Raw genomic sequence first — 22292 nt, 5'->3', positions numbered from 1 at the left:
CACTGAAGGTGTCACTTGCCAATGAGGACTGAGTGTACTCACACAGATGTACAAATACATGCAAACACTTTTTGTATTGATTTAAAGGTTCAGTTTGTTGGATTTAGGGGGATACAGAGGAAGAAATCAAATAAAATCTAATAAGTATGTTTTCTTTAGTGTATAATCACCTGAAACTAAGAATAATTTTGTTTTCGTTACCTCAGAATGAACTGTTTATATCTAATCAATCTCTACCACAGAGATTGCCACGCTCCACCGCTGTGTTTCTACAGTAGCCCAGAATGGACAAACCACACACTGATTCTAGACAGGACCATTCAAGTTTCCTTGTCAGCCACCATAGTAAGCAGCTCCTCTGCCAAACAGCATCGGAAAAACGCTGATTTTTAATTTGAAACTGCTTTATTCTGAGTTTGTACTAACTTAAATCACTTGGTTCATTTGCTTTGGAGAGGAAGAGACCTCTGCAGATAATTTGGCTGCCGGCAAAAACCTTATGAAAGTTTGGAACTTAAGTTATCAGAGAAAAAAGGCACTAATTTTTAACATGAAACTGCTTTTCACGGTATTTTTAACTTTTTTACCTGGTTTGTTTGTTTTGGAGAGGAAGAGACCTCTGCAGATAATTCGTCTCCTGCTAATCCTCCTGAAAAATGAATCCTCCAAAATCTCACTTTACCTTTAAACTGAACTTCCTTCAGAGTTTGGTGCAGAAAGTTCATAATAAACAAACTGATCACAGGGTTTGTGTGAGTGAGAACATTTATGAGGACCAAACAGCAGCAAATGCTTCATATCACAAAAGTCATTGAACTCTGGGAATTTGAAATGTAAACAAATATCTAAAAGCCAGGTTAGTGGTTAGTCCACATGCCATGACAGACAAATATGCTAGCGGCCGCTTTGCATTTCAAAACAATTTCTCCAGTAATAATACACCATTTGCACACTACACTACACCGTGCTCCTTCTTCGTATTTCAGCTCTGCCCTCCAGTCATTTTCCCTGACCTGCAAACAAATGGAAATGTCATACAGACTGACATTCTTTCCGTATGGTTTCGTTTCGCCCACTTGCCAGGCAAATGGAAAGCAGATCTCGCTGAGTCTGACCACAGATTGTTCCTCCAAAAAAGAAAAAGAAAAAAAGGAAACCACCAAATGAAATCACAAACATCTCTGTGGCTGAGCTGTGGAATGTGACGGCAAACGTGTTCAAAAAACATCATCTGGTGTACTTGAGAGAATCTAGAGCTTTTTAGGGGTTGGGTTACTTTTGCTGTGTTTGAAATACAACTGGTTAATTCCCTGAACTCAAAGACGGGCTTCTTGTGTGCATTTGAGAGGCTCTTAGGTGGCTTTGTCCTGGTCAAAACAAAGTCCACCTCCGTTTGACAGTTTTAATTAATGAATAAAAATTGCCAAAAGGAATGCAAACCAATCATTTTTCATCTCAAATGATTGGCAAGAAGGCCGTCTATGAAAACTACATGTCTGACGCAATGTTCTGCTCCCACTACCCTTACATTAGAGAGCTGTGTGTAGATCTGCATGTGTAGTCCCCCTTGTATTGTGCTTTTATTTGTCAACTTTGTGAGTGTAGTAGAAGTGTTTTATTTATGTGGTTCCTTGTCACGCCAAAAGTCTTTTTTTGTTACGTTGTTGTTATTTTGTTTTTCTTCTTTTTTTGTTTCCTTCCTTTCTTCCGTTTCACTGTCATTTCCATTTCAACTCCTCTCCTTGACCTGTTCCTTTCGGTCGCCTCTCTTCCCCTCCTGCGCTGCCACTGTCTCCCAACCCTCCCCGTCCTCCCTGCACCCACCCCTCCCTCCTCCTCCTCCTCCTCCTCCTCCTCCTCCCAACCCGAAGATGTAGCCCTGCCCTCTTTCCCTCCCCCCTCACTGACTCCTAACACTACTGACCATGTAACGCCAGGCTCTGGAGGTGTAGCCAGTCCAGCAGGACCCACCCCCTCTGCCCCACGAGACGTCGTGGCTTCGCTGGTTTCCACCCGCTTCATCAAGCTGACCTGGCGCCCGCCGGCTGAACCCCATGGAGACGAATTAACCTACTCTGTTTTCTACAGCCAGGAGGGCACTAGCAGGTACTGCACATAGAAAATGTAGTACTGCCAGGAGGGTACTAATACACATATTACTGCAGGATTCAGCAGGGTACTAATATACATACATTCCTGCACAGAAGTCTCAGACCAGTCTGAAAATACCTAATTAAAGCAGTTAAAGCACTTAGCATAGCAGTAAGTGTTAATTAATTAAAAACAAACATCCTCCCTCAAAGGATTACCTTTTAACATCCAAGTATAAACAAAACAATTCAGTTCTAACTCTTGTTTTAAGTGGCTCTGTGATGATTTTTCCCTCGGCTTCATGTGTAGGGGATTTACTGTGTACAACTTAGGAGGAAATTTAAGAAGCTCAGAGGATTTTCCACAGTTTCTCTTGAGGCGTTTTGGCTACTTTTTATGTTTTTCTCTGTAAAATAGCTGTAAGTCATTTTCAGAAGTGGCTACAGACATAAAAAGTGTTTTACTACGTGCTAGAGCTCAAGATGCAAATGCATACATTGCTGTGTGTGCAAATCCATGGAGCATACAAATACTGTTTACACTAACCAATCTAGTTTTACATGTACTGTTGGCCTGGAACTAACTATACTGTTTCTACTGTAGACATGAGTGCTAAAATGCTCATTCTTAGTCAATTACTTGATTAATTGATTAGTTAATGGACAGTTAAAGTGTCATTTGAGTCATTTTTACAGTTTCCAGCTTCCCCAGTATGAGAATTTGCTGCTTTTTTATTTCAGTTGCCAGACAAAAAGGTTTGCATTATACGTTTTTGCAAATCACAAATACGTTACATTTGGATGTTACATATGTATCATATCAACATTTCAAATAGTGGAAGGGATGGTGGATGGTGTGTCATTAGGGAGACACTTGCCAAGCTCTAAAGACCACCATTTCAAAACCAACAATCCCAGTTATTTTTGGCGACCATTGCAGCTTTTTGACTGGTTTTTGTGGCACTAAATCTGGGTGGTTTTTACCGACACTTAGCAGTGTTTTCCAGCAGCATTTGTGGCACTGAACTTGGGTGTTTTATTCTGAAACCTGGGTGTATTTAATGGCACATTTCCGCATTTCCTATCATTTATGGTAGCGAACCTGTTTTCAGTGTCACACCACAGCATTTCCTAACAGCTTTTATGTTTCCAGACCTGGGTGGGTTTTTTTTACCAAAACTTGGGGGTTTTAGTTGCACATTTTGGTGTTTCCCAGCAGAATTTGTGGAACTGAAGCCAAGTGTTTTTTTTGGTTTTTTTTTACCAAAACCTGGGTGTTTTTAGTGGCACATTGCTGCGTTTCCCAGTGGTGTTTACGGAGCTCAACCTGAGTATTTTTTTACATAGCCATCTCTGCTTTTCCTGCAGCTTTTGTGCAACCAAGCGTGGGTGTTTTAAGCCAAAACATGATTTTGTTTTCCTTACCATAACCAATTGATTTCTGTACCTAAACTTAACTACACCGTCACATCAGTGTTGACACTGTATAAATGTAATGTATCCATGGTTTGCAAAAACGCAAATATTATTTTCTGGTGATTGGGTTTTGCTGTTGTCAGGTTTATATCAGTGTTGATTAAATGTCTGTGGTTTAATTCTCTGACAAATCCAGAAAGATGTCACCCTGAGCTTTGTTTTATTTTATTTTATGACATTTTATAGACTAAATAATTCATCTGCTAATTGAAAAATTAATTGGAAATTCTGGGGAAAAAACCCACCCTCAGCATAAGGCAGCAAATACGCACTGATATGTCTTCAATCAAGATGTCACAAGTACTATAAAATACACAATTACATATTACTAAACTGTGTACTAGGCAATAAAAATGCAATCAATTAATGAATTCCTCATTTTATTAGTACCTAATACTTTCTGTAGTGCATTAAACCTTTCAAGTATGTTCTCACACTTACAATGTAATATTTATTTGTAATTAAAAGATATTAGAGTTATTAAATGTTCTGCTGCTGTTTGTGTGTGTGTGTGTGTGTGTGTGTGTGTGTGTGTGTGTGCGGCCACATCAGGGAGCGAGTGGTGAATACCAGCCGTCCCGGTGAGATGCAGGTCACCATCCAGAACCTCATGCCAGACACCAAATATCGCTTCAGGGTTGTGGCCCACAACAGCAACGGGCAGGGAGAGAGCTCTGCAGCGCTCAAGGTGGCCACCCAGGCTGAAGGTAAAGACACACAAACACACATAAACATTCATTTCTATGTGCTCAGTAAACAGGACGCATAAACATAAAGGCAAACTCCAGCCAGTTTGTTGGAAACATGTTCACACTGGCACTCTGAAGCAAACAGGATGCACTCAAAAAGAGCGTGCAAATGTGCAAATAAACATTCACACAAACAAATATTCACTCACATACAGCATACGCTCACTTCAAACAGAGACACCACACAAACACACACACAGAGGAGGCTGTTTGGTGCTGCGCGTTATGGCAGACCACCCAACAGCAGACCAGAGAAATGTGGCATTTTCTTCTTATAAGCCGCTTCTTGTTTATGCACCACCATTTACTATAATCCCTCTGTGTGTGTTGCTTTAAACCATGCCTACCTGTGTAAGGAATGAAATTAGTGTTCCATTTTTTTTGTAAAACATTTCCTTCATCCAGTCTGTGCAGAGATCCTGCTTTTAAGTGGAGACGCAGACGAAATATTGAGGGTAGAGAGGGGACAAAGTGTTTCTCCTCTTCTTTTCTCTTTGTTTTTGGGTGTGTACGCCTCCCCATGGCTGCTGCTTCAAGTCACCCAGTTTCACCCACATTTGAAAGTGCTGTGGCGGGGATTTCCCTGCCCGCTGTCAGGGAGGACGCCCCCCACCTCCCGATTCAGCTACAGCTCAGTCACTGTCACTTTGTAGGTCAGCCGCTGTTCCTTTACCTGTGTCCTTGGTTGGAGGGCAAACGGATCAACACTCATACACACAAACTTCACTTTAATGCCTGCCAGCAGGCGTCTAGCCACCCGTGGGGATAGCAGTGTGGGCGGCCTGTACCTGTGCAGTATATCTCTGTCGTGCATGTGCACTTTTAATATAAGAACATGCTCCAAATGGGAGCTTAAATTTTGGACCTGCGTCTGAGTACTCGGCGTGTGTGCACAAGGCTGCACTGTGTCACCTCTCTGCAGAGACTGGGTTGATACACCTGCACACGCACACTCAAAGCCAGGCCTCTGATATCCGTGCACAAATTGAGCTTTTCTGTTGTGTCAGAGACACCTGCAGCTTAAGCCTACAAGATATATACGGCGCAGACGTACATCTGTGCCTGACAGCCAGCACTTTAACCTCTCAGTCATTGTTTCCAGCTGCGACAACATTGCGACGGCTGTTATTGTTTTCACCTTATAAGTCTGTGTCTTGTTATCACGGCAAAAGTCTGGGAGACACCTATTGTAGTGGGAACTACCACACAAGCTGTTTTTAAGTATTCTGCCTGGTGTTTACAGTGTTTCCCCTCTATGCATTTAGCACCCCTGCAATATGATCATCCTCCCACATGCAATTAACTTTCAATCTCTAGGCCCACTTCAAGCAGCCAGTCGGGGACGAGCAAGGATTATAAATTGAACAGCCTTAACAAGGGTGCTCCTATCGATCAGCCACCAATCGTCAGATAATCATTCTAAATAGTTTAAACAGCCCCGCCAGGATTTTGCAGGCTGTTTTTATGATATTTCCAGTGTGAAATGCCTGATTTCGTGGCAGTTTCTCTTAAAAAATCTGATACAAGTTACAAAATTTTAAAGTCTTTTTATCTCCCCTGACAAGATTTTTTTTTTTTTCACAGTTACATATGATGCACATCCTGATATGATGCATATTCAGAGCCAGTTCTGGTGTAAAGTAAAACAAATATTAAAAAAAATAAATCTTTGTTTTCTTTGTTATATACGTCAGAGCCAGTAAGGGGGGTTTACAGTGCAACAGTGGTCCATGAGGGGGGGCACATCGGGGCAACGAGGGGCTGAGACAATCGAAATGCTGCAGGCACTATACTGAAAAGAGATTTTAACCTGTTGTAAAAAGTCAAATTTGCAGTGAAGTCGTACATGACGCTAAAAATAGCTTCCCTGACATGTTGGTCCTGAAAAGTGTCGCTGGATTTACAGGGTGTAAAAGGGGAGACCGAGGGAAATTGTAATGGTTTTTGGTTTTGGTGTCACTGATCACAAACCTCTCAAACTATGTGGATACAGAACCAAAAAGAACTAGCTTACCTTAACGTGGTGGAGTGGTCTCTTGAAGCGGTCACAGGCACTCTTGTATCGGAGAGAAAAAGAAGTGGGAAAGACTAGAAAGCTCTGACGAAGGCGGCTGTGCCGAATCACTTTTTTTTCTACCTTTTTAGTCTTTCCGACTTCTTTTTCTCTCTGATACAAGAGTGCCTGTGGTCGCATCAAAAGACCTCTCCACCACGTTTAGGTAAGCTGGTTCTTTTTGGCTCTGTTTTTTAATTAAAGCTACAGCAGAGCATCTTGTTGTACCACAACTCACACTGAGCATGCCAGTCAATTTTGTAAAAATATGTGTCTAAGGCCCGCGTAGCATCAGTGGATGTACTTAAATATCTTCCAATGACACGAAATAGAGCTGAAAAAAAATCCTAGCAGAAATACTTGTTTATGTGTCTGTCTGTGGGATTTTTGTCAGTGTGATTACGTCGCAATAATACAACATGTAGTCATGACACTTAGCAGCTTTTTAGTTAAGCTCACATTAAAGGTAGAGTTTGAATATCGGCGCAGTGTCAGGAGGGAGGCCAAAGGTAGGGGGGGTGGGAAATAGGAAAGGGTTCACACACCACCACCACCATCACTTCACATTACACCACTGACCCACATTTGTGGAGTGGAGTGATCGCGTTGCAACATGGTCTCCAGTTTTATTTTAAATCAAGTTTGTCACAATACAGACACAACTAGGAATGTCACAGTCCATATACTTACTGACATATTCTGTATACAGCGCAGTCACAACGTGTTAGTGTAGCAGAGATACATGCGGTGTTACGTTAGCTCTGTCTTCCAGCACTGTGAATGTGAAATGAATTATTTACTTCGAGGTTAAAGTGCTGACTGTCAGCTTTAATTTAAGTGTGTTTACATTAGTTTCAGATGAACAGTGTTGAAATACTAGCCTTGTTTATCCACGGCCCCATGCTCTCAGTGGATGTAAAATAATCAGACAAGTTCTCATAAACTTATATGAATATATGACGTTTATGTTCTCATTTGTTTTTGTAAGATGTCAGATATTAAAGTTCAAGATCTTCACTGCACAATTAAAACAGCCACATTTAAAGGCAAAGTTCTTATATCTGTTCTGTAAAGTTTCATCTAATATATCATACGACATTGCTAAATATTCAAGGTTTACATTTCTGACCTTTTCAATGTCTCTTTCAAAAAGTACAACCGATACATGTCACAAATCTTTCTGTGTAATCCTGCACTCTATCTTGAATAATCAGATGCAATAAGATAAACTGATGACCGCACTGAATCTAAGCTGAAGGCAGATGTTGGTGGAATGCAAGAAGCACATTGATGTTTTTGTTGAAGCTCACATGCAGTTTGTTTGTCGTGGGAATAACATGCGAATCAACGTGGCTGGCAGCCCAGTCGAGAGGGGACAGATTGGTCTGCACGGAGCTGCAGCGGACTGAGCCGTCTCGCGGTCTCAGCTCTTCCTAACGCAGGGAAAATGTGGCTTTAATGTAGCCAAGAATTGTGTTTTTGGCAGCGATCACTGGACATTGCCAAATTGAGTTCCTGTCCTCAAGATGTAACAAAAAGCAACATAACTTGGAGAGGGCTCAAGATTAAACAAAGGGAAAATTGTCAGGTTTGATGGTTTTCTAATTTCATCTTTCTTTCAGTCCAAGTGCCCGGCCCTGCTCCTAACCTGCAGGCGGTGTCCAACACGCCAACCTCCGTGTCTCTCAGCTGGGACAAACCGCTCACTGGCAACGGAGAGATGCTCACCTACAAGTTGTACTACATAGACAAAAGCTTTGGCACTGAACAGGTAGGACGTGGTCTTCATTCACTCAGCTGTTAATTAAGATAGCAGAATGGTTTTCAAATTTCTAAAACATGGTGACAAATTTTGATGACTTAATGAATGAAAGAGCAAGGTTTTCTTTTTTAATGACAAATCACGCTCCACAGTGCTTCACACTGAACTGATTAAAAAATAAAAAATAATGAAAAGGCTTGATTTAAGACACAAAGGATGAAAATTAAAAGAAATGAATAAGTCAAGTGAAATATGGATGTGCTTTCAGATTAATGGTTCTGTATGCAACATTCGGAGTACTAATATAGCAACAGATAACTATTTGGGGATTTCTGTTAAGTAGTCAATGATACATTGGCAGTTATGGTTGCTTAGAAATGTCAGGCGCCACCTGCTTCTGCGCCCTTGAAAGTTGCCACAGAGCAGACACAAGAGTAGCACCCAGAGCCTGACCTCATGTTTCCAGGCAATAAAACACACGCTGTGTGTTGCGGCCCTTACAGTGTTTTCTTGTGTGTTTTTCCATCACTTTATTGACGACACATTATTAAGATTTAAACAGAAACATGCGGTTCATATCTTTGTGTCACTGCTCACACTTGTAAGACCTTGTAAGAGGAGAAGTGCTGTATGCAGCTGACGCTTGCTTTTGCAGGGTACATTAGATAAAAAGAATATGACTGCACAGCCTAATGTAAATTGTGATGAGGTAAGGAGTTCCTAATCATCCGCCAAAAGACTCTTTGTATTGCTTTTTGGCCACAGTCTTTATTATGCACCTCACACTGAAACTCGTATTGTGCAGAGAGAAAGCAGATATGATTCACCCAGTGGTTCTCTGTAGGTCTAACTCCGTCACCAGAGTGGAATTTAGCTGGTTAGATATTGAGTCAGCCCCAGCAGTAGCAGTGTGCAAGCCAGTGAGGCATTAAAAAGCCTTTAATATGATAATGGATGAAACGTCAGCCAGCGTACTGAGTAATGATGCCTCAGCTCCCCAGAGAAGAGAGCCAGAGATGAGGTGAAAAAGGCAAGAGAAGTAGAGAGGGATGGAAGGAAAGAAGGAGGTGAAGGAAAGGGATGGAGCAGAGATGAAGTTAGAAAGATGCAGTGCTCAAAGGACATGAAATATTAAAGGACAGAGGGAAGTCAGGGACAACCTATGTATGATGCATCAAAGGGTGATGTGGTCACAGGAGATCATCTGCCCCCGAGTTCAAAGGTTGCGATCGGGTCGCTCTGAAAGCAAGATTAGATTTCCACAAAGTCTCTGCTTTTTACTCGAAAAATGTCACAAGCGGAGCGCTGAATGCAAATCGTCTTGAGGTAATTGGGCATGTGCCAGCGTGCCCAATTTGTACAGCAAAAAGTCGTGATCACAGACGGCATAATTTGTTTCTCAGCGGAAGATGACATTTTTACACAGAATTACAAACAGAAATGTTAGTGTGATGAAATGATGAAAGCAGGCATCACATTTTGCAGCTTTGCAATATTTGAGAGATTGCTCGGGTTGTAAATCTATTTGAACTGTCTCATTTACAACATGTTTGTGCTAGTATCAAACTCGAAATGGTAAAATTACAAAATTCTGAATTAATCAACATGCTGTCAGCAGTGAAGTACTCAAATACATGTATGATTTGCCTTTATTTTTGCAGATAATCTTTGAAAGAATAAAACATTTTTCCTTTTTCACATTAACTTTACATGCTTTGTTCAATTTACATCTTGTCTTTACATAAAATATTGGATTTCCAGTGAGCACATTCACTTAAGATATTTTTTTTTATATCTGAGAATATTTAAATATCCAAGTTGAAGAATTTGGTATTCGTATACTCAAACGACTGTTTTAGATTTTAAAGTAATGTTCTCTTCTCCCTCTCCTGCAGGACGTTGACGCTGACAGTCAGTCGTACACCATGACAGGACTGAAGAAGAACACAGAGTACAGTTTCCGTGTGGTGGCCAACAACAAGCACGGTCCAGGTGTCTCCACTGATGACGTCGTGGTTCGCACTCTGTCTGATGGTCAGTTGTTTGGTGAAGGGAGAATTTACGGCTTTTATTTTATGACATCCCCTCATTCATTTTATCACCACTGTGTGTGTGTAAAATGTTATGGATGTGTGGAAAATAGTTAATATACATCAAGAAAGGCACATTTTCACAGTCTAACTGTTACTTTGCAGTAGATTAGAGCTGTTAATAAATGATTATTTTAGTGATTAGCATTAACCTGCTAGCAGTGCTTGCGTAGTTAACAGCGCGTAAAGGGTTTTGCGGCTCAAATATAATGCATAGCATCCACCCCCAATTTCTCCCCCCAGGTAGCCTCGGTGAGTAAACTGCTTTATTTTGAGCTGCAAAACCATTTTAGCATTGTTAATTATATTAGCACCACTTACCGTTTTGACACTGTTAATGGTGCTAACAGAGTTAACAGTAGAGGAGCAGTAATGGAGCTGCTTACTCACTCCAGCAACCTGCAGGGGAGGCTGGAGGGTGAGCAACATACTTCCACAGCAGTGCTGTTGGATTGGGACGGCGTTACAGGCTGTAATCGCAGCAGGATGAGCAGGAACACCAGCTAATGTTTGCTCCCAGCAGACCCTGGTGGTGCGCAGTGCAGTAAACTTTTATTTATTTTCTTATTTATGATTTTACTTTTACAGGGACAGTGCACATTTATAATGATTAAAATGACAAGTACATATAAACAAATTCAGTGTGACAGTGATAGAGGGTAAGGCACAATTAGAGGATTACAAAAAAGACAAGAAAGGGATCCGTATAACAAAGCTGCAGTATCAGTATCAATGATGGTTATTTTTTGTATAATTCTGTATGTCTTACTCGTTTGTGCTTTAACTGTGGAAATGATTTTTCTCCTTGAGGACGTATAATAAACTCTATAAAATAAAATCGATCTATTTATGCTTGAAAAATCACTTAGATAATAGCTTACATTTACATTTCAATCAACTCATTTATTTATTAATTTATCAGCTCTTCAAGTCTAATGTTTGTGTTTTGCTGTGCGCTTCACTAAAAAATCTTTCTTTTGTTTCACAGTACCAAGTGCTCCTCCTCAGAACCTCACCCTGGAGGTCCAGAACTCAAAGGTAAGAGTTAGTTGCCTTGACTGAACAGGAAGCCACAGTTTGAAGGACCTCCAACTGATCTTGATTTTTCGGTTGTTTTTATTGAGGGCTTAAAAGCTTTTACAGTTGTTGCTCACGCTCCCTCAGATGCAACACACAAATGAGAAATGCACCGAAACTGCCCGCAGCTCAGCTGTATGGTCTGCAGTGTATGTAGCCGCTTCACCAAATCCACAAGCACTCACTCACTTACACACACAAACACTTGAGCAAATACAGTACATAGCCTGGGGGCCAGAACACCGTTGTTTCTCTGTGTGATTAGCTGCGTCAGAGGCCTGTAGCCCCAGCTGGTTAAGAGGGTGTGTGAACCCTCATCGATCCTCTCATCGGCAGGAGACTCGCCTGTCAGAAGGTTTTATCCTCTGTATCACTCTCCATCCATACAGTGTCTGGCAAAGAAGCCTGCGGCTCAAATCTGAATGGATACGGAACAATATGAGCCTGGGAGATGCAGGCACACTGAAAACAAGACTTGGGGTGTTAACGGGGATAGTTCAGATATTTTTTTCACCTAAACATCCATGTTAACAGGGGTAATTTGGCTGGAAAGTGAACATTTTGGCAGGTGTCTTAAAGGGATAGTTCGGGGGGGGGGTGCATATATAGGTATCGGCATCTGTTATCAGCCAAATGTGTTGTTATTTGACAGCATATCGGATGTCAGAGAAAAAAAATTCCAATATTGTGCATTGCTACTGACCATGGTTAAGTACCACATAAAATACCACTTCATAAAATTGGAACTATCCTTTTAAGACGGCAGTCAAAATCTTTGCTTTACAGCCAAATCAGCTCAGTAAAATATATATCGAGGTGTAATTTGATCTATAAGTTGCCATATCAGTGCTGATCAGGATGCTGTGTGCAAAGCCACCCTGCTAACAGCCGTTTCACCCTGTTGGTTAGCATGTTTTCTAGGAGACGGGATGAATAGAAAACAGATTTAAGTGTTTGAAAGTCAGATTTCTTTTATCTAGATTGAATTTCCCAGCGATAACTGCATCAAATCTCTCACAGCCCAAGCTGACAACTCCAGGTGTCTCACACTCGTTTTAAGTATCATTGTTTAATCAGATTTATTACAGTTAAACATACTGTAGTTCTTGCGTGACGCTCGTGATTAGATAAGCGTGCTGAGGTGGCTGCAGGCTTCACAACAGACTCCTGATTAAAACAGGAAAGCGGCCTGAGCTGTCTGTCTCTTTAGCCATTTGATCTTCAAACAGAGAGCTGTAGGCCTGTTTATTGTATATTTCCACCCGAGTGACGGATTAAATTTGATAAAAGATGTTTCTCGCTCGTGACATGTGAGACAGCGAGTGCAAACAGAGCGGGCGGCAAAGAGAAGAAGATACGGGAAAACCTTGGGGTGCATGCATCGACTACAAAAGCAGCAGCCGGCGCTTTTAGCCCTTTGCTGGTCGATGCAGAACCCGAGTGAGAGAGAACTGTCAAAGCAAACTAGGGAGAAAAAAAACTGGTAGACAATCCTATCACACACTCCCAGCTTGAGTGAGAACTGGCCACCCATGCTGAGGGATACTCAGCTGAGATTTGTGGAGAGAAAACGCTCTCATGCTAATGTTAAGAGTAAAATGAAGAGGAGGCGCTCTGCGGAGACAACAGGAATTGTAGCCGAATTGTTTTTTGAATGGATAGTGTACATCCAGCTGTCCCTCTCCAATTAGAACCAAAAAACCCATTTAAAGCTGTGAAACAAACATCTGGCATCCTTTATTCCTAAGCATTATTGAAATTAGTCATCTCATTTCTGCTTCTTTGTTGTCATTGTGTTTAATTCTGAATGTAAACAGTCATTAAGTCAATAATTCTGCTACAAGTATAAAGATACAAAGCATTTATGCAATTAGCAGTTTGAAACGCCCAGCCAAATGGAACTGGGAGGCAAAAAAACGAATTACTATGCATTTCATATTCAGTCTTCTCTTTGGGCTTTGTCACGCAGAACTGCACATCTTTTACCTGCGAGGAAACCTGAAAATCATGTTTTCGTGATCTTATTTTTTTCCCGGTGATTTTTCCAAAAGTCAATTAAACAGGTTTTCATGATTAGGGAGAAAAGACGGGAGAAAAGCAGCACGCACAACGAGCTGGGTCTGATAGTGTAATAAGAAAAATGGAATAATTGAACACATTTAACACAAATTTAATTTGCGCAATTCCCTTGACTTGGCTGGGGAGGAATGTGTGTGTGTTTGTGTGTGCGTGTGTGTGTGTGTGTGTGTGTGTGTGTGTGTGTGTGCCCTCTACATGTATTCAGGCCTTTGTGCGTCAGTTTGACAGTGGGGAAGCGTTAATTAACTCCTCTCCCACGCTGGGCTACCCCCCACCTATCTCTTTAAACACACACGAAAACTCAGATGCATAAATCCCACAACAGTGCGGCGCGTGCCCCGCCAGCAAAAGTCCCGCATTCATCTCCCCGCCTCAGAGTCTCCGCAGGGTTAACCTGACCACATGCACACCCCAATCATCGGGACACCTCCTTCTATTATTCATGTGTTTATTTCTTCCTAATGCTTCAATCTGCACTGCGTCACCCGTGCTCAGAGGGGTGTTTGTTTTTGCGAGGCCCTCCCATTTGCACCACTGTCAGGAGGAGAAGGGAGGGGCGGGTGAGGCAGTGTTCCTGGCCGACAGTACAGTAAACCCGCAGAGTTACGCTAACACATACGCCTGTGCCAAAGTGTGTGGGAAGGTGTGATTCTACCTGCCAAGCCGTGAGGTCACCTTTACAGCTGCAGGCCCAAAAGCAGATGGTCCCACATGTGCTAAGCGTAGGTTTTTGTTTCAACCACATTCGTTTTTCTCCTTCCTCAGAGCATCATGCTTCGGTGGCAGCCTCCACCTCTCAGCGGACAGAATGGGGAGATCACTGGCTACAAAATCAGATACCGGAAAGGATCCAGGAGGAGTGAGGCAGCCGAGACCACCGGAGGCACCCAGCTTAACAAGCTCATCGACGGTAATGGACGCTGAAGTTTTTGTCTTCTGTTGCAGTTTCTCTGAGAGACCGCCAAGTGATCTCCTTCAGGGGGTGTGAATGTGGTGCATTTATTACCGTATGTGTCGGTGGAGAGGAGCTAAAGACCCAGTTCAGACCAAGCACTTTACATTCAGTTACATCCAGTAGGGAGATACTGATTCCAGTGTGTTAAATCCGGTTCTGGTACACAACGGTACCTTTTTTCTGCACTTTAATTCAGTTCAATCCCATTTTAACTATAAAGCCCATCATCACAAATCACAAAACACTTTAACAAGGATAAAAAAAAATGTTTGAAACATCAGGTAGAGCGACTGAGAAGGGATCCCTTTTCCAGGATGGACAGACATGCAATGGCTGTCGTAGAGAACAATAAAATTACAGTAGATCACTTTACTTTCCCTGTAATAACAACAATTGAATATTTGAACAAGCTGCAGGGAAGACTAAAAGGCAACTCTGCTCTTGTACTCTTTTCTAATCACACATCGAGCTAATCTTCTGTGACCGTCTGTCCGTCTGCTTGTGTGATTGAATGCAATTGTGTCTGCTTGAGTAATAGTGATGTTAGGCTTTTACTAAACTTACATAGAATATACCAGACTTCAAAATTGTCACAGCAGATTGGCTTAGCACTGATAGTTTTGGCTCAATGGGAAGCTATTGAAGTCATCCCCCAGCTTTGGGGTGCATCTGCCTCTTGTCCGTTGCCACCTTTGGATTTACTGACTTAATTGGTTGGTATCCTTCAACGTACGGAGTTCGGTACCTCACCCTAACATCCAGTTTGAGCAGCGATAGAAAGCAGTTCAGACCTGGCACTAATCTCACTTTGCTCCTCATATTTTATCTGTGTTCACACTTGTGTTCACAGCTGTCCACTTTGATCACTGAGAGTGTGTTATGATGCTAAGTGTGAAGAGTTTCATTGAAATTGTGATAGCACTGCGAGCGATCGGTGTCCTTGACTCAAAAACAGCTTTTCTCCTGCACTTTTATATTAAAAACCATAGACTGTCTCCAGGTCTTGTGTGATACATTGCGACGTGATCGCTGAACATGATTTTGAAATGGTGGATCCATAAAAAAACCCTCTTGTTTTTTGTTCATAGGGACTACCAAATCCCCATGTTCCCTTTTGATGCTTTATATAGGTCCTACATCAAAAAGTTTATGCTATCAGTCTCCGTTTCATCTCCGCTGTATGTGTCTCAGATACTGTCAGCTAACTGACACGCTACAATATTTACAATCTAGATCTTGAGATGTGTCTGATATGTTGTTTGCAGTCAGTCTGGACTGTTTATTAAGTCAACATCTGCATTTCATCTGAATACTTTGAGACGCAGTTACACATCTTACCGTATCCCGACGTTACCCGCTGCTTCCACCAAAATATGCACAATATCACCAGAGAGACACAGCAATGGTGATTAATATTAGATGTTGTCTCAGCAACTTTCAAGTGGCCCGGCCTCACGCTGCGTGCTGCATCAAAGAGAATATACACTTAAAAGTTGATTTTTGAGAACATTCTGGGGGGTGAAACAGAGGGGTGTTTGTTGGTTCAAAAGCGTTTAGAAGGAGATGTTGTAGCCTCGGAGGCACGGATAGTTAGGCAGTCTTCAGAAGTTACCCCCAAGGGCGGCCCAGAATAGTGGGTACACAGAGAAAAGACTACAGGATTAGCATGTAGCGTGCAAATGGGACAATATGACGATGATGAAAAATTTTACAGCAAATTAATACAGCAACACATCATTTGTCAGCGGGCGTTCCCCTCTTTTGTGAATACCAAAGCCGGCACCCAGCAGTGAAACGGCTCCTTCTGAAGGAGACATAGCTCTAAAATATGAACGAAAATCCTCCTCCTAAAGTTTTTTTTAACTCTTTTTAGCTCCTTAGTTTTATATCTATTTGTGCCAGCTGCTATTACACAGTTTCTTTTTAACAACTTCTTAACCGCAAATAAATTTTTACCCCCCAAAACATATTAATCAAAGGTGAAAAATAAGTCTCAATCACTTTCATGATACCGAGTGGAAAGGAAAGTTAATTGCACCACAGAAACCTTCACTTGATCCGTCCCTCAGGCAGGATTATAGATTTTCTCCTTAAATTGTGCAGAGACGGATTGGACATCTGTTTAAAATATGTGTGCTTTCAAAATATTTATTGTGTCTGCAGTCTGAAACCACAGTTGTCCAGCCAAGTGGAGAGCAGCAGTAAATTATAGAATAAAATCAGGTTTTAGAAAGAGACTGACGTTTTTAATAAAAGCGTTTTAATTTCTGCTTAAGATTCAGTTGGGCAGCAGCTCAGTCTAAATACCCGAGCTTTGACTCTGACCTGTTTGTATTGCCTTTGCAGGTCTGGAGCGTGGGACAGAGTACTCCTTCAGAGTGTCGGCCATGACAGTGAACGGCACGGGACCGGCAACCGAGTGGACCACAGCAGAGACGTTTGAGAGCGATTTGGATGGTAAAAAATACCTGCTGAACCCCTCTCTTCCCCTTTCACACTTAAACTGTCCTGTGACATAAAGGCAACAAAAACCCCAAAAAATAATCTCAACAAAAAAAAACAGCTAACGGCAGTGAGTGGCTAACTCGGAAGAAGAATAGCGGCCAAAAATGTCTGCAAATTTGGAAAACAATGAGCACCTTACCCTCTGAGCAGAGGATGAGATCAGAGGCCATATAACAGGGATCATAAATGATTGTCATTGCCATGTCATGCCACTGTTATTGTTAAGAAAGAGCTGCCAATCAGACATTATATGTCAGACTAGAGGCTGATGCTGTTGCGTTAAATGTCACACCCGTAACGCCTCTTGTTTCCCGATGCCGACATGCTGTCTAACATCACACACTTGATGTAGCAGTTGTTAAGGTCTGTGTAAAAATGTGAAGGAGGTGCAAAGAGGGGACTTAGGAGAGACCTTATAGTGCGATCTCTTTGTAAAAAGGGCTCATTTTTACAGAAATCATGACCAGATTACTCAAGATAATCCACAGACCTTGTTGTGAGCAGTTTTGTGGAGCAACTACTGAGCCGCTTCCGCCAACTGCATCACCGCACAGAAGGAAGCGTCTTTATGAAGGCACAAGATTAATGGCGTCCTCCTCTGCTGAGCTGTAATGTCAGCTAGCTCAGCTGCAAGCCTCCTTCTGTGCAGTAATATGGCAGGCAGTGGTAGTTTAGTAGAAAGAAAATAGTTCCTTCATGAAACTGCTCACGACAAAGTCTGTGGGTTATCTTGAGTAACCGGGTCAGGATTTCTGTAAAGAGACATTACTGTTGAGATTTTTTTCAAATGTCATTTTTTAGGTGCTTTGAGCACCATAAGCCGAGTATCATCAAGCTCTATATGATGCTGATATCTCGTCAACTCACACCCAAACGATCTAGATTGATAAAAAGCCCCACAGGTAAGAGGAAAAACATGTGCTTTTGAGACTGGGCTGAACTGTCCCTTTCCTTCACCAGAATCACGTGTACCGGACATGCCCAGCTCCCTTCATGTCCGCCCGCTCGTCAACAGCATCGTTGTGAGCTGGACGCCACCGGAGAACCAGGACATCGTGGTGCGCGGTTACACCATCGGCTATGGTATCGGCAGCCCCCACGCTCAGACCATCAAAGTGGACTACAAGCAGCGTTACTACACCATCGAGAACCTCGGTAAGAACAAATAACATTCTGCTACATGTTTATCAAAACACTGCACTGCTGGTGTCCTTTTTTTCTGCGATATTGATTTTGATCACTCTGATATTTGACACCCACATAATTACACTGATGAGTCTGAACTTATTTGTCAAATAACACAAGTCAGCTGGTGATGAGGCTGCGGGAACAAATGCACCTTCACCTGAATTGTCAGCATTTATAAAACATTACAGTCGTTGTCCTACTTAAAAATATCACTGAGACTTTAATTACAAATGAGCAAACACAGACACAAACAATATGAAGCAATTCATCTGTGCTTCATAGAGAGTATTTACAGAATTAATGAGATCTTCTCCACCACACGCCTGAGCTGGTAATTATACAGATTGGCCTAATGAGGACACAATAATTAAAGGTAAAAAAAAATAAATGTTTAAATAAAACAAATGTGTTTTAGTTATTTTAATACTCGCTGGCATCAAAGCAAAGGAAACATCAAATGAAAGGTCTACTGCACTGAAATGTTCCACTTTGTGTCATTTTTCTGCATAACCTCAGTCTAACCTTTGACAAACTGACACAAATTGTCACCACTGACTAAATTAAACCATTTTTTAACCCTTTTTTATTATTGTAATGTCATTTCTTGGAGTATCTTGAAACACTTTATATCCCTAAAATCTGCACAACCTATGCTAGATGCTTATGTAAGTTAATAAACCATAATAATTGATAAAAGTATTGAAATTGTGTCACACACAAAGCGTCTTGATGCAAAACATAAACGAGACAATTCTTAATACTCAATAAGTTTTTGAAGTAAATGCATCATTTAGTTCTGAGATATGCTCATGTTTATGAGCAGAGTGCGAAGCCACTGTGATCGATTCATCATTTACTCCTCTGGCGCCATTACGCCTTTTTACTCAGTTTTGCACCATTTGCAACGTAGTGTGATGACATCATCACGGGCGTACAAAGTGATGACACCGATGAAGGAAGCCTTAGCTTTGTGCTGCAAAAAGAACAAATGTTCTCGCTGTTATGCGTTTTTTTAGATCGATTTATACAGGACTATAGAAACAATGATCTCCTGTTGCCGTCTGCTGGACGTCAAGAAAGCTGTAGTTCTTATTTTAATAACAAGCAGTGATTTTGCTCTATTGGTAAGCAAGATTGTATTTCTAATGAGTCCATTACGTAGATCATACTCGTTTTTTGGTTTTTTAGTAATGGTATTTATTAATTAATCACCATCAATAATACAACAATAATCAAAGCTTCAGGAAGGAGTCTAGAAGTAGATTACGAGTTAAACAGTAATCTCAAGGATCTGAGGGAGGAATTGTTGTGAAATATCTGTATATGCATAATTGAAGCCTTCATTACAATCAGAGTACGAGAAATGATTGTATTCAAATACTCATTTCGGCCAATATCGCAATTATGAGTCGAGAGTCTCGAGAGTTTTGGCTTGATTAGACGGTTGGATATCTAATTTATCTTGGCCTTCATGTCTCTCTCGCTTCACTCTGGGTTAACCTCTCTTTCTCTCTCTCTCTCTCTCTCTCTCTCAGACCCCAGCTCTCACTACGTGATCACACTGAAGGCCTTCAACAACGTGGGTGAGGGGATTCCTGTGTATGAGAGCGCCATCACCAGACCACAGTCAGGTATCAACGGCACACATCTCAGTCTGCCTGCTGAATGCTAAAGGCTTGTTTAAATAGTTGCATTTACAGCATTCATATCTGGTAGAAAATCCTTTTAAATGTGTTCTCTTTGCTGATGCACAACAAAAGCCACATTCAGTATTATGGGATATACTCGCACAGCTGTAGTGACTGAGCTCAAAGAAAGGCTTGGACTGACATTTATCTTCGCTCTCTCTCTAACCTGAGATCATTATGAGACAGAATGTGTCTCGACTCCAAATTACCAAAGAGATAACGGGTCATCGGGGCGTCTCGCTGCTCTAATTAACTCTCTCCTTAATGGCTCCCCGTATACTCTCTTTTTAATCAAATGTTCAAAACCCTCCAGTTTCACCGCGTAAATTACCATTTGTCCTGATATTAGGATTTCAGAAAAATAAGATTAGAAGTTATATTGATGGAAAAAATATTCAACCACAAAGATTGGACAGAAATATTACTGGAGAAAATACTATGTACAGAATAGGCTTGGGTGGTATCACGGTATTACAGTGTACTGGAGTATTATGAAATCCCGACGGCGTGACTTTAAATACGTGCAAAAAATTCAGACCCTCATCTTTTTGTTAACTTCATCCTGGAGAGGCTGTATTAAGGATTTCTTGCATGCAGCGTGCATCACGTGCTCTGCAGGTAATACCCGGGTCACACTGCATGTGTGAGTAGTGTGTGTTCACACTGAATATGTGATTATTGAATCATTCAAGGCTTGTCATTAATTGTATATTACAAAAACATCAGGGCCGAAAGCTTGTTTAAAAACCCAACAGCCGAGGGAACGAATAAAAGTAAAATGCCTTATGTCGACGACTGAAGGGATTCTGTCGACTGAAACGTTGTTATAGATCTTTTCGCAGATGATACGAATTGTATCGTATCACCTGCGATGCCGTTATCTCTGCATATCCGTGCGCATTACAGTGAAACAACTTTTGTTGCATCAACAACACAGTCTGAACAATCCAGTTTTTGCTAGCAGCCCCACAATCTATAATCCCTCAGATCACGACCCTGTTATCAATTAGAAGTAGAACTTAAGTCTCAATCCAGCGTCTTTGACAAATGATCTTAAAGTGAGAAACAGAGCCTGTTAGGCTGCGTGCTTGCTGAGTTCACAGAGTTTATGTGACAGTGTCAGAAGACAACCAGCCCATGCTCCCCGGGGTGTCCCAGAATGTGGGCTGCTCCCGCCTCCTCTCCCATCCAGCCTCCCACCTCCCTGCTCAGCCTTGATCACTCCAGTTTGTCTCCGCCGCAGCACTGTTGCAAAGCCGAGCTTGAGAGGGGTGGGATGCTGGATGACATGAATCACGTCAACATGCTTCGAGGGGGGGTGGCAGTCTGAGTGTGTGCGCACACACCCCGCACACTGTCATACTGTACACTTCTCTCTATGAAGCTCTCTCTGCCTCACACACACACGCAGCGCTGCACGCACACACACATACACACACGCAGACCCCCTGTGGTGGCTTTGGCAACCCTTCGTCAGATCCAAACGTTTCCTCTCAAAGCAGAACCAAAGCCCACCACCATCGTCTGCCGCTGAATCCTCTGGGGCGCGTTCCCTTCCTGCCAGTTTGTTCAAGTCGGGATTAAAAAGACGAGCTGACCTACATAGTACTTTTACTTTTGAAAAAAACTGAGGAAAAACTTGGTGAACTTAGGTTGAGAAGTTGAATATGTTATAATAATATGACGTCTTAACCGAAGAGCAGGAAGTGAGGGACTGCACCTGCGTCTCTAAAAAAATGTAACAAGGCGAAGTTCGGCCTCTTCCCTGTAGAGTGCGCTGTACTGGTTTACACTAGTCTCTTCCAGGCTGGGAAGAGAAAAGCAGCTTGCATGCCACTCCAAAAACCTCAGAGCCTCTCCACAACCACATGAATCCTCTGATCTCCATCACACACACGCACACACACTGACTCAGTCTTGGGAGTATAATGAGGCCAGCTCTGCACAAAGAGGTGTCAAATGGAGCGAGGCGGAGAGGAGAAGACCAACAAGTGGTGGAGGAGTGTCATCGTGGGTGACTGACCAAAGCTTTTTCTTCAAACCCGGGACAGAGCACTGAGACCAGCAGCCAGGAGGCCATCTTGAAGCGTTTATCCTTCAGTATGGAGGCCAGAAGCTTCTTGTTCCAGCCCCTCTTTCTCTCATACACACACACATGTACTGGGTTTTATGGGGTGTACTCGGCAGGCACCTTACAAACAAACACACTCAAGTGCTCTCTGTGGGAGCGCATATACACACTGTCACTCTTACATAAACAGATGATTTAACAACAGGTTGTTGTTAAACAACATAATGAAAACCATTTATCATATTCAAGTGCTGCCCTGTTCGTTGTTAAGGTGAATACTTCAAGATTTCAGTGTATATACTTCAGTTTTTGCTGGATAGAAATGATGATCAGTTATACTTTATATCTTTGGTTGTTTTAGCATTGCAGGTAATATCAAATCAGCAAGCACGACGGTATTATTTTGGTTTTTTTTGGGGGGGTTTTTTGGATTTACAGAATTTTTGCAGCAATTTGCAATTTTTCAAGTATCCCTTTATACTGTTTTGGACAAAAACAGACAGATTTAT

General features: G+C 41.9%; 1 protein-coding gene across 8 annotated transcripts in view; it reads left to right on the top strand.

Moving 5' to 3' along the window:
• neo1a (neogenin 1a) overlaps window positions 1–22292 on the top strand; it is a 217219-nt gene that overhangs the window by 174220 nt on the left and 20707 nt on the right. For 7 of the 8 annotated variants that reach the window (XM_088074639.1, XM_042491109.2, XM_042491089.2 and 4 more), the window contains exons 8-16: window positions 1872–2106; window positions 4119–4273; window positions 7991–8139; window positions 10026–10164; window positions 11209–11258; window positions 14142–14286; window positions 16678–16788; window positions 17797–17991; window positions 19560–19655. In XM_088074639.1, the coding sequence (XP_087930765.1) occupies window positions 1872–2106; window positions 4119–4273; window positions 7991–8139; window positions 10026–10164; window positions 11209–11258; window positions 14142–14286; window positions 16678–16788; window positions 17797–17991; window positions 19560–19655 (1275 nt within the window). The remainder of the gene's footprint in view (window positions 1–1871; window positions 2107–4118; window positions 4274–7990; window positions 8140–10025; window positions 10165–11208; window positions 11259–14141; window positions 14287–16677; window positions 16789–17796; window positions 17992–19559; window positions 19656–22292) is intronic. The other variant, XM_088074686.1, reaches the window with a different exon arrangement.

The sequence above is a fragment of the Plectropomus leopardus genome, chromosome 1 (assembly GCF_026936395.1).
Source record: "Plectropomus leopardus strain MGB_pleo_1.0 chromosome 1, ASM2693639v1, whole genome shotgun sequence".
Lineage (NCBI taxonomy): Eukaryota > Metazoa > Chordata > Actinopteri > Perciformes > Serranidae > Plectropomus > Plectropomus leopardus.
Note: the sequence above shows the minus strand (reverse complement) of the source record. Positions and strands in the feature narration are given on the sequence as shown.